Genomic DNA, 13,287 nt, shown 5'->3' with positions numbered 1-13,287 from the left:
AATATAGGTCCAGCAACACAAACTGTGTGGGTGCATTGAACATCGAAAAGCGAACTTGGCCGCTTGTCCTCGTTGCAGTCATATCAATAATATTGCGTGTATACAGAGAAATCAAAACGAATGATTGAGATAATAATAATAATAATAATGGACATTTGATATAGCGCATAATCATATATATGCTCAATGCACTTTACATATTAATTTCTGCCGTGTGAGATGGAATTTTTACACAATGTATCACGCATTCACATCGGCCAGCAAACCTCAAGCCTCTTAGGGCGAGCATTCACCTTTCACGGCCTTCATTCCAAGTCACACGGGTATTTGGTGGACATTTTTATGGGGGCGTCCTTGGGGGCGAGGACGCCCCCATTCTATACGGATAGTTTCGAGGTTGACCATGGGCAGCGCCATTTTGTTGTGAAATACGTCATCAGTTTGTGTACACAGGAAGTTGTGACATCCGTCACCCTATGGGAGGGGTGGAGGCAACATTGTTCATCTGTAGAAAGTTGTGAAATCCGTCACCCTATGGGAGGAGTGAAGGCAAAATTGGTCATCACAGAGTTTGTGTAACACAGGAAGTTGTGAAATACGTCACCCTATGGGAGGGGTGACGGCAAAATCGCAAAAACATGATAGGTCGCATTGTGCAGGGTCAACTGCAACAAACTCAAACCGAGCCATTCATACCTAGTTGTATTTGAGCGACTTATATACCGACATTTTTATTTCTTATTTTCAGCACAGGTGTAGGAAAAATCATGAACCAAAATGTTATTTATTTTCTAATTTAACATTTTTTTTTACAAATATGACCATGGTCTTTTAAACATACAGTGACATTAAACATTGTTATGTTAAAAAAAAAGAAAAAAGAAAAAAAGCTTTTGTGCACAAATCAGAAAATACATTGTACATTTTACCTACAGGCCAAACAGTGTCTGTTGGCGGCAAAGGACCCAGCAAGTTGCTATTTTTAGATCGATTAAAAGTTGTCAAGAACAGGCGCTTACATTTGGATGTGTCCACTGATAGTAGGTTTGGTTGTGATCAATCAGAATGATGTGGGAATAAAAATGTATGACAGTTTGGTATGATGACATGTAATTCAAATATGCTGAAATGTAATATTATACATGATATAATATTATTATGGCTGTTGCCATGACCATGAACCCCAAGAAAGGTTTAATGTTATGTAAAATCAAAATACCAAAATCAAGCACCTACTAATCTGGTCTACGGTGCGGGAAGATTCTCGCGCCGCGCTCATTGGCTCAGTATTGAACTTGCGTCAAGGCCGATGCGCGTAGATTCCCAGAATGTTTACTTTCGGTTAGATTCTTCGACAGCATTCGCAGAGGTGACTGCCGTTACAGAGGTGAGTAAAACTGACCATCGAAAGGAAAATAAGATTCATATTGGTAATACTAATAACATACTTGCACAAGCATGTATCTACCAAAACTGTATGGGAGCACATAGTTGGAAAGGCGTGGTGAAGCGATCAAATCGAATCGTCCGTCTCAGTCAGTGCACTGATCAGCCACCACGATTGAACGTCACTGTCTGTATTTTGTATGTAAGCAGAGCTTCCAAACTAGTTAAATCCTGATGTAGTTTACAAAAACAAAACAAAATCTCATTCCTGTTCCATTGTTATTCTTGTAGTTGTGATATATTCTAGTGAAACTGAAAGTAAGTGTTAAAAGCAGAAAAGCCGGACTGAATCAGGTAAATGGGTTGGGAAAGTTTTGCTAAGAAATCCTGTTATTTCCCTGGGTTAATAAGCATCTCTTTGTCCAACTATTTACACAATTTATTTGACTAGTTTGTATTGTATTTATTTCTAGACTGCACGAACTTGCATTGATTGCATTTCATTGTTACAGCACAAAACACTGAATGACACATACTGATTGACGAGCATGCCAATAGCCTTCTCGTTTTACAGTATAGGTACTGATAGTTACATACAAGTTTGAATATCACTTTGAACACTGCCACATTCAGTTCTTTTCATCATTGAATAATTTTGTTTCAGGAAGCAAGCACCACTTTTGTCAGAAGTGTGTCAAGCTCAAAGTACTATTTCACAAAAGGTGAGAAGTTATTCGTTACATTTGCAACATTTATTGTTAACAATTAGTAAACATAAAGGCAGAATTTGTTTGTCTTGTGATTGTGATGCCTACAACTACACCCGCTTGTGATTTCTCAGTCAAGTTACTGCAGATTTGTGTATATTTCAGTCTCATGTGGTATTTGCCATATTTTTGTGTGAACATGTGTATTTTTCAAGACTTAGATTCTGTGATAACATAAAATACCATAACACATTTGACACCAGTGCATCATATAATATTTTTGGATAATTCTCATTACGCATGATTTTTTATTGTGTCACTGTGTGTACATTTACATGTGTTTTTAAATGTCAACAGGTGACAGTTCCACTTTTGGAAGAGGTGTGCAGAGAGATTGCAGAAAATGAATGCCTGTCAGCTGATCTGTGAAGCCATGTTAAAACCTTGGACTGTAAGTGTTTAGAGAAACACTGTATGAATGAATACAATTTTGTTGGAGTAGTGTTTTCACTTTTGCTTATAATGTAAAACAATTTCAAGTTTAAATTTCAAGTTATTCAGTTACGCTGAGAATAAGCTGTCATATATAGTAAGCAGTGCTCCCTGTATGGCATACGTGTAATTATTGTTGATCATTCGCGTACACATTCCAGACTTCAATCAATCAATATGAAGCTTGTCAATGTGCAAGTGTTCTTTTTGAATACAATGGTGTGTGTGTTTGCCTTTCTTTTAAAGTTATACGAGGCAGGAAATTATCCCAAGATATGGACTAATAAAAATCTATTATTGTATATATATATATACAGTGGACCACCCCCCCCCCCCCAATTTGATAATCCCTCCCTTTTAAGACCTTATTTTGTCAGTTTGTCTGTGCATAACTTCTGTAAATTTTCCTTCATTTTAAGACTGCCTCCTTTTAAAGACCCGCTTTCTCAGATTGTTTGAGGTAATACAAAGGTGGTTCTATTGTATGTGTTCAAGTGTAAGACTTTGTGGTCTGTTTGACAGGTGCTGTTCTTCGGGACAAACTTCAGGTGTTTGAGTCATGCCTTGGTCTACGAGGGAAGTTCCGGAACGCGGCCAAGGAAAAGGCTCACTCATTGTACTACGCAAGCCATGCAAGCATTACAGAGGTCACCAAGTCGACTCATGCATCAGCTTCCATTTGCCTCAGGATGTTTGAAAGGCTGGTCGAAGCAACCTATGGGTGCAAACAGGAAGACAACGCGAATGACCGACCGGTGCCAGTGTGTGAGGAAGGATGTGATCAGGTATGTTGCTGGGAGTGTGGTGAAGAAACTAAAAAAGAAAGTTTGGGGCCTCAAGAAAGGTGCATACAGATACGAGAAACTGCGCTGTTTAGAAGCACTGAGGTTCAGTGAGCTGTCAGAAAGTGATTGTGATTCTTCAACTGACATGACAACGGTGCTTAACCGAGGAGGACTGACATTTGTCAAAGACAACATTGTGCAAATGTTCCTTGACATGCAGGACATTTTTCGTCGGACTGTGGGTGTCGCTTGCTCTGCCAAAATGAAAGCTGATGACAAGGACTTTCTGCAACAGTGCCAAACCAATGATACAGTGCCTGTGCTTTTTTATGACACAGTTTATGCATTTGACATTTCTTTGAAAGTGCGAGAAGATGTTTTCGAAAATGCTGTCCTGCTTTTTTTTTTTAAATCCGAGTTCACCACAAGCTGAGGACAATGTCAATGATGGACAAAGTGCAGCGCGGGTGGAAAGAGTAGAGCATGAAGAACAGGTTGCGTACCAGTGACACTAACATTAACAAGGTGTGAGACGGGCAAAGTTAGCTACATTGGTGCTCAGTGATTTACAAGCATGTTTTCTGTTGCTATGTAAATTCTCCTGTCTTATGTAGAACACACACACTTTGTATTACATTTTTTTTTTACAATAATCTCATTTGGTGCTGGGTACAAATATTTTAAAAGGTTTCAGGTTCATGTTATTCTCTAGTTTCACTTTTTGTTTTACGCTCGACACGTGTTTGAATCTGTATCTGTCTGCAACTGTGAGTAAGTACACCTGAATCCAACATACTAAAGAGAAATAGAGAGCTTCAGTATTTAGTCTGTACTTTAAAAAAAATTGTTATTGCTTGCATTTTTCTTCCGTTGTATTTTTTATGTCTTGAAAATAATAAAAATTGCTTTGAAAATGTATTGTGTACCGCAGTCAGAAGTAATTTATTACTTTTGGGAGTTTAGTAACGTGATATCAGTTTTCAATTGTTCGTTCACTTATATTGCTTTCAGATTTAACACACAAGAAACAGCAGCACGGTTTTCGTTGCGAAAAAGGGCATTGGCAGTGCTACGCGATCGAATTGTGTATTATGTACACGCGGTGTTCTTCTGGAAAAGACCGAAGCGACATGTGACGTCAGTCGTTCAGCCCGCGAGCGGTGGGAGGGGGGGAGGGGTTCACATGGTTTGTTTGTTTGTTTGTTTGTTTCAGACCCACACCCATATACACACATTTCACATGTAAACCATTTGTCCGCCCCCTGTCGATATTTATCGACTAAGTTCCTTGTTATCTATGCCTTGTATAATTTTGCCAGGAAAGACCCTTTTGTCAATCGTGGGACCTTTAACGTGCACATCCCAATGTAGTGTACACGAGATGTACTTGAGATATCAGAGAGTTGACAGAAGACGGCAGTATAAAACCTGCAGCTAGGTGTAGTCCTCTTTGTTGTCTACTTTTATTGGACCAAAGAGGAAGGGCTGCTCGCTGCACAAGGACGTAAACAATCCGTATACGCTTTCAAGAACAGCTATAGGTTAGTGCGACGTTTATATGCATGTGTATATAGCGTTTGCGACTGCGCTAAGCTTTATAAAAAGCTTCCGTGTTACTTCTTCTTCTTCTTCAGCGTTCGGCGATGGCTGTGTCTAGATTCTTTGGCCCGTGATGTTGACGAAGTGGGCTGTTTCCGTGTTACTGTCAAGAGTCGACTAAGTGAAGATTTTTGTGCCGAGTAAAAATGTCGCAGCGTTTACAGTTGAATGCTGTTTTTTTCTTTCTTTTTCTGATATGGATAGTGGTTACCTTTTCATCGGGTAGGTATTGGCTTTGAATTTGCTTTGTAGGTTGGTTGTTGTTTTCTAACGTAAATTCAACCTTTTGGGCTATGCGGTACCAACTTGCTTTGGAAAAGTACAGACTCGAATGACTGACTTGCAATGCGCAAAGACTGTGAGTTGTTTGCAGATGACACAACTAAGCACTCTAGTCGCAGGTACTTAGAATGTGATATGCGATAATTTATGCTCCCCGGCGGACAAAAGAAAAATGCAACAAGCCACCAAACATCGTTTTTGTCATCATTTTGGCAGTGCAAATTTAAATGCGCACAATCAGAGACAGGGCCTAGTCAGTTTTGACCGGGGGGGGGGGGGGGGGTCTGACTAGCGGGGAAAATGACCTGGTACAGGTAATATCGAATGTCTCGGCGCTCGCTAGATCACAGATTTGACTTCCTAAATCCAGCGGTGTTCATCTGTCTAGGCGAATGCGTTAACACCACAGCATTGAATCAAATGTGACTAGAAACGGAGGTCGGGACAATTCGAACCAGGAGAGTGTTGTATGACATCCGTTCTTAGATTAATATTAATTAATTAATGAGCATAGTTACGTACCACTTACGGGCTTCATTTATTACTCCAGGTGTGTCTACATTACAGCACAGCGAATATCTCCTGATCTTTCAAAGGTTCAATTTGCCAGAACACGTTTTTCCAAAATGGCGCCGTAGATAGTAGGTCTTTAGATTCAATTGAGTTAACTCTAATTAGAATCGTGTAACCGTTTGAACGACTTATTAGCATAACATTGAAATAATTGACACACACAAAAAGTCGCTTGAAGCGATATCAAAATATTTAGTCAATCTGTCGATCTGAAACTAAAGGTCAACACTGGAAACTGAAACTACAAGTAGTAAGGCCTGGCTAGCCGAAACCCGAAGACCAAAATGTGTCACGCTCGTTTCGGTAAAGAATGCGAACGTACTACCTAATTTTCATTAACCGATTTTCGTTAATTCTGAGAAGCACATTTTCAGAGTATACATGACATATCTATATATTGTTGGAATTCATAAGGACACCAATGCAATCTATTTTACATCTGTTGGTGAAAATTCGATTTTAATGACAACTTAAATGAACAAGCTAATTAATTATTTTATAAACTTCCGAGCTGCGTCAAAGAATGTTTGACCAAAGTTTCAACCAAGTTATTGAAAAATGAGGTCACCACAGTGCGGACTCAACTTTTGCAAAATGTTGGATATGACTGTCATCAGACACATTCATAATCATAAATAAGTCGTGAAAGGCGAAATTACTACATTTAATCAATCTGTGGAACTCACAGAATGAAACTGACCGCACTGCATTTTTCTTTCACAAAGACATAATAGCATCGTCAGTTCCCCGCACTATGAAAACGCAGTGAAATTGACTAGCCAGTAAAGCGTATTAATTAGCGTTTGCTTTGAGCAGGTCAGCGAGCTTTTCTGTATCTCTATTCTTTTTAACTTTCTGAGCTTGGTTTTAATTCAAACATAACAGATCTATACGGGTTTGGAATCAGGAACTGACAAACAAACAAGTCGCGTAAGGCGAAAATACAATATTTATTCAAGTAGCTGTGGAACTCACAGAATGAAACTGAACGCAATGCAACGCAGCAAGACCGTATACTCGTGGTCCACCGCTCACGGCATAGGCAGTGAAATTGACAAGAAGAGCGGGGTAGTGGTTACGCTATGCTGCATAGCACGCTTTTCTGTACCTCTCTTCGTTTTAACTTTCTGAGCGTGTTTTTAATCCAAACATATCATATCTATATATTTTTGGAATCAGGAACCGACAAGGAATAAGATGAAAGTGTTTTTAAATTGATTTCGAAAAAAAAAATTTGATAATAATTTTTATATATTTAATTTTCAGAGCTTGTTTTTAATCCGAATATAACATATTTATATGTTTTTAGAATCAGCAAATGATGGAGAATAAGATAAACGTAAATTTGGATCGTTTTATAAATTTTTATTTTTTTTTACAATTTTCAGATTTTTAATGACCAAAGTCATTAATTAATTTTTAAGCCACCAAGCTGAAATGCAATACCGAATCCCGGGCTTCGTCGAAGAGTACTTGACCAAAATTTCAACCAATTTGGTTGAAAAATGAGGGCGTGACAGTGCCGCCTCAACTTTCACGAAAAGCCGGATATGACGTCATCAAAGACATTTATCAAAAAAATGAAAAAAACGTTCGGGGATTTCATACCCAGGAACTCTCATGTCAAATTTCATAAAGATCGGTCCAGTAGTTTAGTCTGAATCGCTCTACACACACACACAGACACACACACACACACACACACACACATACACCACGACCCTCGTCTCGATTCCCCCCTCTACGTTAAAATATTTAGTCAAAACTTGACTAAATATAACAAGTCGCGTAAGGCGAAAATACAATATTTAGTCAAGTAGCTGTCGAACTCACAGAATGAAACTGAACGCAGCAAGACCGTATACTCGTAGCATCGTCACTCCACCGCCCGTGGCAAAGGCAGTGCCCGTGGAATTGACAAGAAGAGCGGGGTATTCGTTGCGCTAAGAAGGATAGCACGCTTTTCTGTACCTCTCTTCGTTTTAACTTTCTGAGCGTGTTTTTAATCCAAACATATCATATCTATATATTTTTGGAATCAGGGATTTCGAAAAAAAAATTTGATAATAATTTTTATATATTTAATTTTCAGAGCTTGTTTTTAATCCAAATATAACATATTGATATGTTTTTGGAATCAGCAAATGATGGAGAATAAGATAAACGTAAATTTGGATCGTTTTATAAATTTTTAATTTTTTTTACAATTTTCAGATTTTTAATGACCAAAGTCATTAATTAATTTTTAAGCCACCAAGCTGAAATGCAATACCGAACCCCGGGCTTCGTCGAAGAGTACTTGACCAAAATTTCAACCAATTTGGTTGAAAAATGAGGGCGTGACAGTGCCGCCTCAACTTTCACGAAAAGCCGGATATGACGTCATCAAAGACATTTATCAAAAAAATGAAAAAAACGTTCGGGGATTTCATACCCAGGAACTCTCATGTCAAATTTCATAAAGATCGGTCCAGTAGTTTAGTCTGAATCGCTCTACACACACACACACACAGACACACACACAGACACACACACGCACACACGCACATACACCACGACCCTCGTTTCGATTCCCCCTCGATGTTAAAATATTTAGTCAAAACTTGACTAAATATAAAAAGATGAAATTGTGGTTAAATCGATTTCTGAAATTTTTATTTTAATTAGATTTTTCAGTTTTATTTTTTTGAGCTTTAGTTACCTGGCTGGCTATAGTGGGGGGGGGGGGGGGGGGGTTACTTTGGGTGGTCACACTAGATATTATGTTTTTTTGAAAGTTCGTTTTATTTGCAGCCGAAGTTCAGTAAACGACAAATGGCTAAACCCAACCACCTAAGAATGATAAGCGTTTTCGTAACATGACTCATATTCTGCAAAAATGCAGCCATGACGCAAGTAAAAAAAAAAGTAAATTTTAAGGGGCTTATTGTCCGTCTGGTCTTAATTGCCTATATTGGACATGAATTGATTTATACGATTCGAGTTTTACGCCCTCACGGCTTTTTGATGTTTGCGTGTTTAGGTGGTATCAGCCATCTGCACTCATGGTAGAATGACCAAGATCTTTAACGTGCCATTGTGGTGACACGGGGGTGGGAGATGGATACCGTCTCTGGGTCCGCACATAAAGTTGACCCCTGTCCGTCCCGGCCCGTATTCGAACCAGCGACCTCTCGATCACAAGTCCAGTGCTCTACCACCTGAGCTACCCGGGCCCCCAGCCATGACGCAGGGGGCAGGTTAAAAAAAAAACCGTCATGTACCGCTTGACTGCATACGGATATAAGCAAAGTATACCTTAAACGAAAGCTAAAGATTGTTGCCATCAGACAGCAAGTAAATGCCTATTTCGTATACACAGTTTTATTTTTAACAACATCTGAATAACATGCGGACGACAAAACAAGAAATGCCATTTTCTCAATCGATATGTATAGCTTGGTTAAAACCGCAATCAGAAACATCTTGAAAATTGTTTATTTTCACAGCTAGAATTATTTAACATCAACAACTGTTAAATTACCGAGGAAAACAACAGTCATATAAAATACATAACGGATGATTCTGAATCAACTCCAAAAACCGAACCGGGTCGAAGCGAAAATGAGTTTACACAAACACAGGCTTGAACAAGTCGCGTAAGGCGAAAATACAATATTTAGTCAAGTAGCTGTCGAACTCACAGAATGAAACTGAACGCAACGCAACGCAGCAAGACCGTATACTCGTAGCATCGTCACTCCACCGCCCGTGGCAAAGGCAGTGCACGTGGAATTGACAAGAAGAGCGGGGTATTCGTTGCGCTGAGAAGGATAGCACGCTTTTCTGTACCTCTCTTTGTTTTAACTTTCTGAGCGTGTTTTTAATCCAAACATATCATATCTATATATTTTTGGAATCAGGAACGGACAAGGAATAAGATGAAAGTGTTTTTAAATTGATTTCGAAAAAAAAATTTGATAATAATTTTTATATATTTAATTTTCAGAGCTTGTTTTTAATCCGAATATAACATATTTATATGTTTTTGGAATCAGCAAATGATGGAGAATAAGATAAACGTAAATTTGGATCGTTTTATAATTTTTTATTTTTTTTTACAATTTTCAGATTTTTAATGACCAAAGTCATTAATTAATTTTTAAGCCACCAAGCTGAAATGCAATACCGAACCCCGGGCTTCGTTGAAGAGTACTTGACCAAAATTTCAACCAATTTGGTTGAAAAATGAGGGCGTGACAGTGCCGCCTCAACTTTCACGAAAAGCCGGATATGACGTCATCAAAGACATTTATCAAAAAAATGAAAAAAACGTTCGGGGATTTCATACCCAGGAACTCTCATGTCAAATTTCATAAAGATCGGTCCAGTAGTTTAGTCTGAATCGCTCTACACACACACACACACACACGCACGCACGCACGCACACACATACGCACATACACCACGACCCTCGTTTCGATTCCCCCTCGATGTTAAAATATTTAGTCAAAACTTGACTAAATATAAAAAGGATAATTTGGTTCAATCTGTTAGATTTTTAACCATAACGTTAAAGATAAGCTCGTTATAAAAGGAAAGTGATTATTGTAAAAGGATTTTGCTATCGCAAAATAATTCAACTTCCGGTTTTACCACATGACGTCAATAATTTTATCAAATTATTACATAGCGTGCATTTGTCAGAAATTATACTAAATGCTAGAAGCAATTTAAAAGTGAAAGTAACGTTTAATAAAAGTATGCGCATTTACTTATTGATTGATATATGACTGAAATAATGGACATGTAATTTAAACGTATAAAACGACATTTTGCACACTACCCCTCTAAAAACACGTGACTATGACCGACCGATATGTATTTGTAAATTAGGTCATTGTTAGCGATGAAAACGTGTTTTTTTTTAAAGATAACACGCAAACTGTGATGTACAAGCCCATAAATGATTTTAGTACGACTTCTTCAGAACATGTCTGTTTTTCACTTTACCAGTTTCTGTTTTAATAAAATATATGTATAGCTGTCATTTTCAGATATCCTTATCTGCAAATTCACTTAACCAAATACACCATGAACCCAGAAGGTATTAGAGTGAGACACTTTACAGTGAAATATGTTATGATTCCCCTTATTTCAAAATATATGCATTTCAATTGGCATACACGATTCTCGTCGTAGGTACGTGCCCTCTGACGAAGCAACCGTTAGCATTTTTTTCCGTAAGAATTGACATTTTTAAACATAAATCATGGACAAAAGACTCATTCTGCAAAAAGTGCAGGTTTTCTTGCTCTAGTCAGTTAAAGCATCTTAAAATTCAAGAAATTGTACAGTTACGTGTATGTTTTTAAAATGGCAGAAAATATTGAATGAAAGTGATTTTTGACTAATTGAAATCCTACCCCCACTGACAAAATGGGTCCTGAGATTAGGGGTGTTAGTTGAAGATGAATGAATATTGGCTATGCTTTTCCCCTAAATTATTCAAAACCTATATATACATAGGCAGGATGTTCTACATTAGCACAATTAACTTTTAAAACATATGCATATGCTTAGTACACGATACTTCCGGTTTTTCTACCAGAGGATTTTTAAATTTAGGAGGTACACACCTTATCTCAGAAAAAGCTTTTTCTTCAAAAAGTGCAAGTAGATATTGAAATTCATACATAATATTCATATATTCGAGTTAAACTTCCTTCGAAAGTCATTTGTTTCAAGTGGCAGAAAATGTCAGTTGGAGAGTTACATGTACGTAAAGTGTATAACTGTTGTCTGTGATTAGTGCATTGTGGACACATTGGCACCATTTGGACCTAAATGCTGAACGATGTCGTGGTCATACGACAGTTTTAGGATGTTTTGCAACGCACTAATTAATAAATTGATGGTAGCATTTCATTAATAAATTCTATTTCCGGTTGCGTCAGTGCCGTTCTCTTCTTTTGTTTGTAATAAGGTAATAACGTACAAACCACGTGTCACACTGCTATGCCAGTCTTCAAATAAAAATTCAAATTCTAGTCTGTTAAAAGGCACGTATTGCGCGTTACATACATTTATTTTACACCCCTCCCTCCCCTAGGATTACAATGCAAGTAAACACATAAAAGAGATTGTAACTTTGTACATGGTTACACACGCAGGGTGAACGTAACGCGTGGTTTAACCAAATTAATTACACATACGTCTCTGTCTGTCTATCAGTCTGTCTGTCTCTCTCTGTCCCTTTCTCTCTCTCTGTCTGTCTCTGTTTGTGTCTGTCTCTGTCTCTGTATGTCTCTCTCTGTCGGTCGGTCTCTCTCTGTGTCTCTCTGTCTGTCTCTGTTTCTCTGTCTCTGTCTGTGCGTGTGTGTATGTGTGCGTGCGCATATGTGTGTGTCTGTGTGTGTGTGTATGTATGTATGTGTGTGTGTGTGAGTGTGTGTGTATGTATGTGTGTGTGTGTTTGTGTGAGTGTGTGTGTTGTATTGAGTGCGAACGTGATTGCAGGCATGCGGCGCGCGTGTGTGTGCGAGTCGAATTTTCTTTTCCTTTGTATTATCTTGACATACATGTACATTTCAATGTTCTATTATGCATTATGTAGTCGTATAGGTAATGTTGTAGTTAGTAATACTGTATGATTGCGATTGACAATTGTCCTTTTATTGTCTTTATCTTTATGTCTTAGTTTAGCAGGGACAGATTGTAAGACTAGGCGTGAGCCTAAAATCTCCATCCTTGAGTAATAAAGTTCGTTCGTTCGTTCGTTCGTTCGTTCGTTCTCTCTCTCTCTCTCTCTCTGTCTCTTTCTTTCTCTCTCTCTGTCTCTGTCTGTCTCTGTCTCTGTCTCTGTCTCTCTCTCTCTCTGCGCGAGGTATCTGCACTTGAAGAGAAAAGCAATAACAAGAAAATGCATTTATCTACCAAGAATAAAATCTGTCTGTCTGTCTGTCTGTGTGTTTGTGTGCGTGTTTGTTTGTTTTGGCGTAAGTGTATCTATGTAAGCATCTCTACGTCTTTGTTTGCGTGCGTAAGTGCATGCGTGCATGTGTGTGTGTGTGTCTGTGTCGGGTTTTTATCTCACTGTGTGTATGTCTGTCAGTTTATCTTATGTCTGTGTGTTTATTTTTGTGTATGTGTATATGTGTGTGTCTGCGTGCGTATGTGTGTGTGTGAGGGTATGAGCGTGTGTGTTTGTGTGTGTGTGAGGGTGTGTGTGTGTGTGTGTGTGTGTGCGTGCGTGCGTGCGTGGATGCGTGCGTGCGTGCGTGTATGTTCAAAAATGCAAAACCCTTAATTCCGCGACCCAAACGATCTACATCCAGACTCCCTACTTTCAAAGGTTTGAATTGTACTGACTTTTTCTCGACGGTAAAAGAATTATTTTGTGTTGTAACAATGTTTGTTTTATAAGCTGTCTATACGTTTCATTCGCTAGCTTTATTCCGATCCAGACGTTGCGGCGGTGCGCT

The 13,287-nt window shown here is 38.5% G+C and overlaps 1 protein-coding gene and 1 long non-coding RNA gene across 3 annotated transcripts in view; both read left to right on the top strand.

Annotated features, from left to right (window-relative positions):
- Positions 1–364: 364 nt before the first annotated feature.
- On the top strand, positions 365–4,529 carry LOC138978172 (uncharacterized). 2 transcript variants are annotated; one of them, XR_011459597.1, is made up of 4 exons: positions 365–1,387; positions 2,051–2,108; positions 2,451–2,544; positions 3,108–4,529. It is a non-coding gene; the product is annotated as an uncharacterized lncRNA (long non-coding RNA). The 2 variants fall into 2 exon arrangements; XR_011459596.1 differs by lacking the exon at positions 365–1,387 and having other exon boundaries at positions 1,857–2,108.
- A 305-nt stretch (positions 4,530–4,834) lies between these two features.
- Positions 4,835–13,287, top strand: part of LOC138978169 (uncharacterized) — a 56,790-nt gene continuing 48,337 nt past the window's right edge. The window contains exon 1 of the mRNA XM_070350830.1: positions 4,835–5,191. Within this exon, the coding sequence (XP_070206931.1) occupies positions 5,116–5,191 (76 nt within the window). The 5' untranslated portion in view covers positions 4,835–5,115. The remainder of the gene's footprint in view (positions 5,192–13,287) is intronic.

Source organism: Littorina saxatilis, linkage group LG10 (assembly GCF_037325665.1).
Source record: "Littorina saxatilis isolate snail1 linkage group LG10, US_GU_Lsax_2.0, whole genome shotgun sequence".
NCBI classification, from domain to species: Eukaryota; Metazoa; Mollusca; class Gastropoda; order Littorinimorpha; family Littorinidae; genus Littorina; species Littorina saxatilis.
Note: the sequence above shows the minus strand (reverse complement) of the source record. Positions and strands in the feature narration are given on the sequence as shown.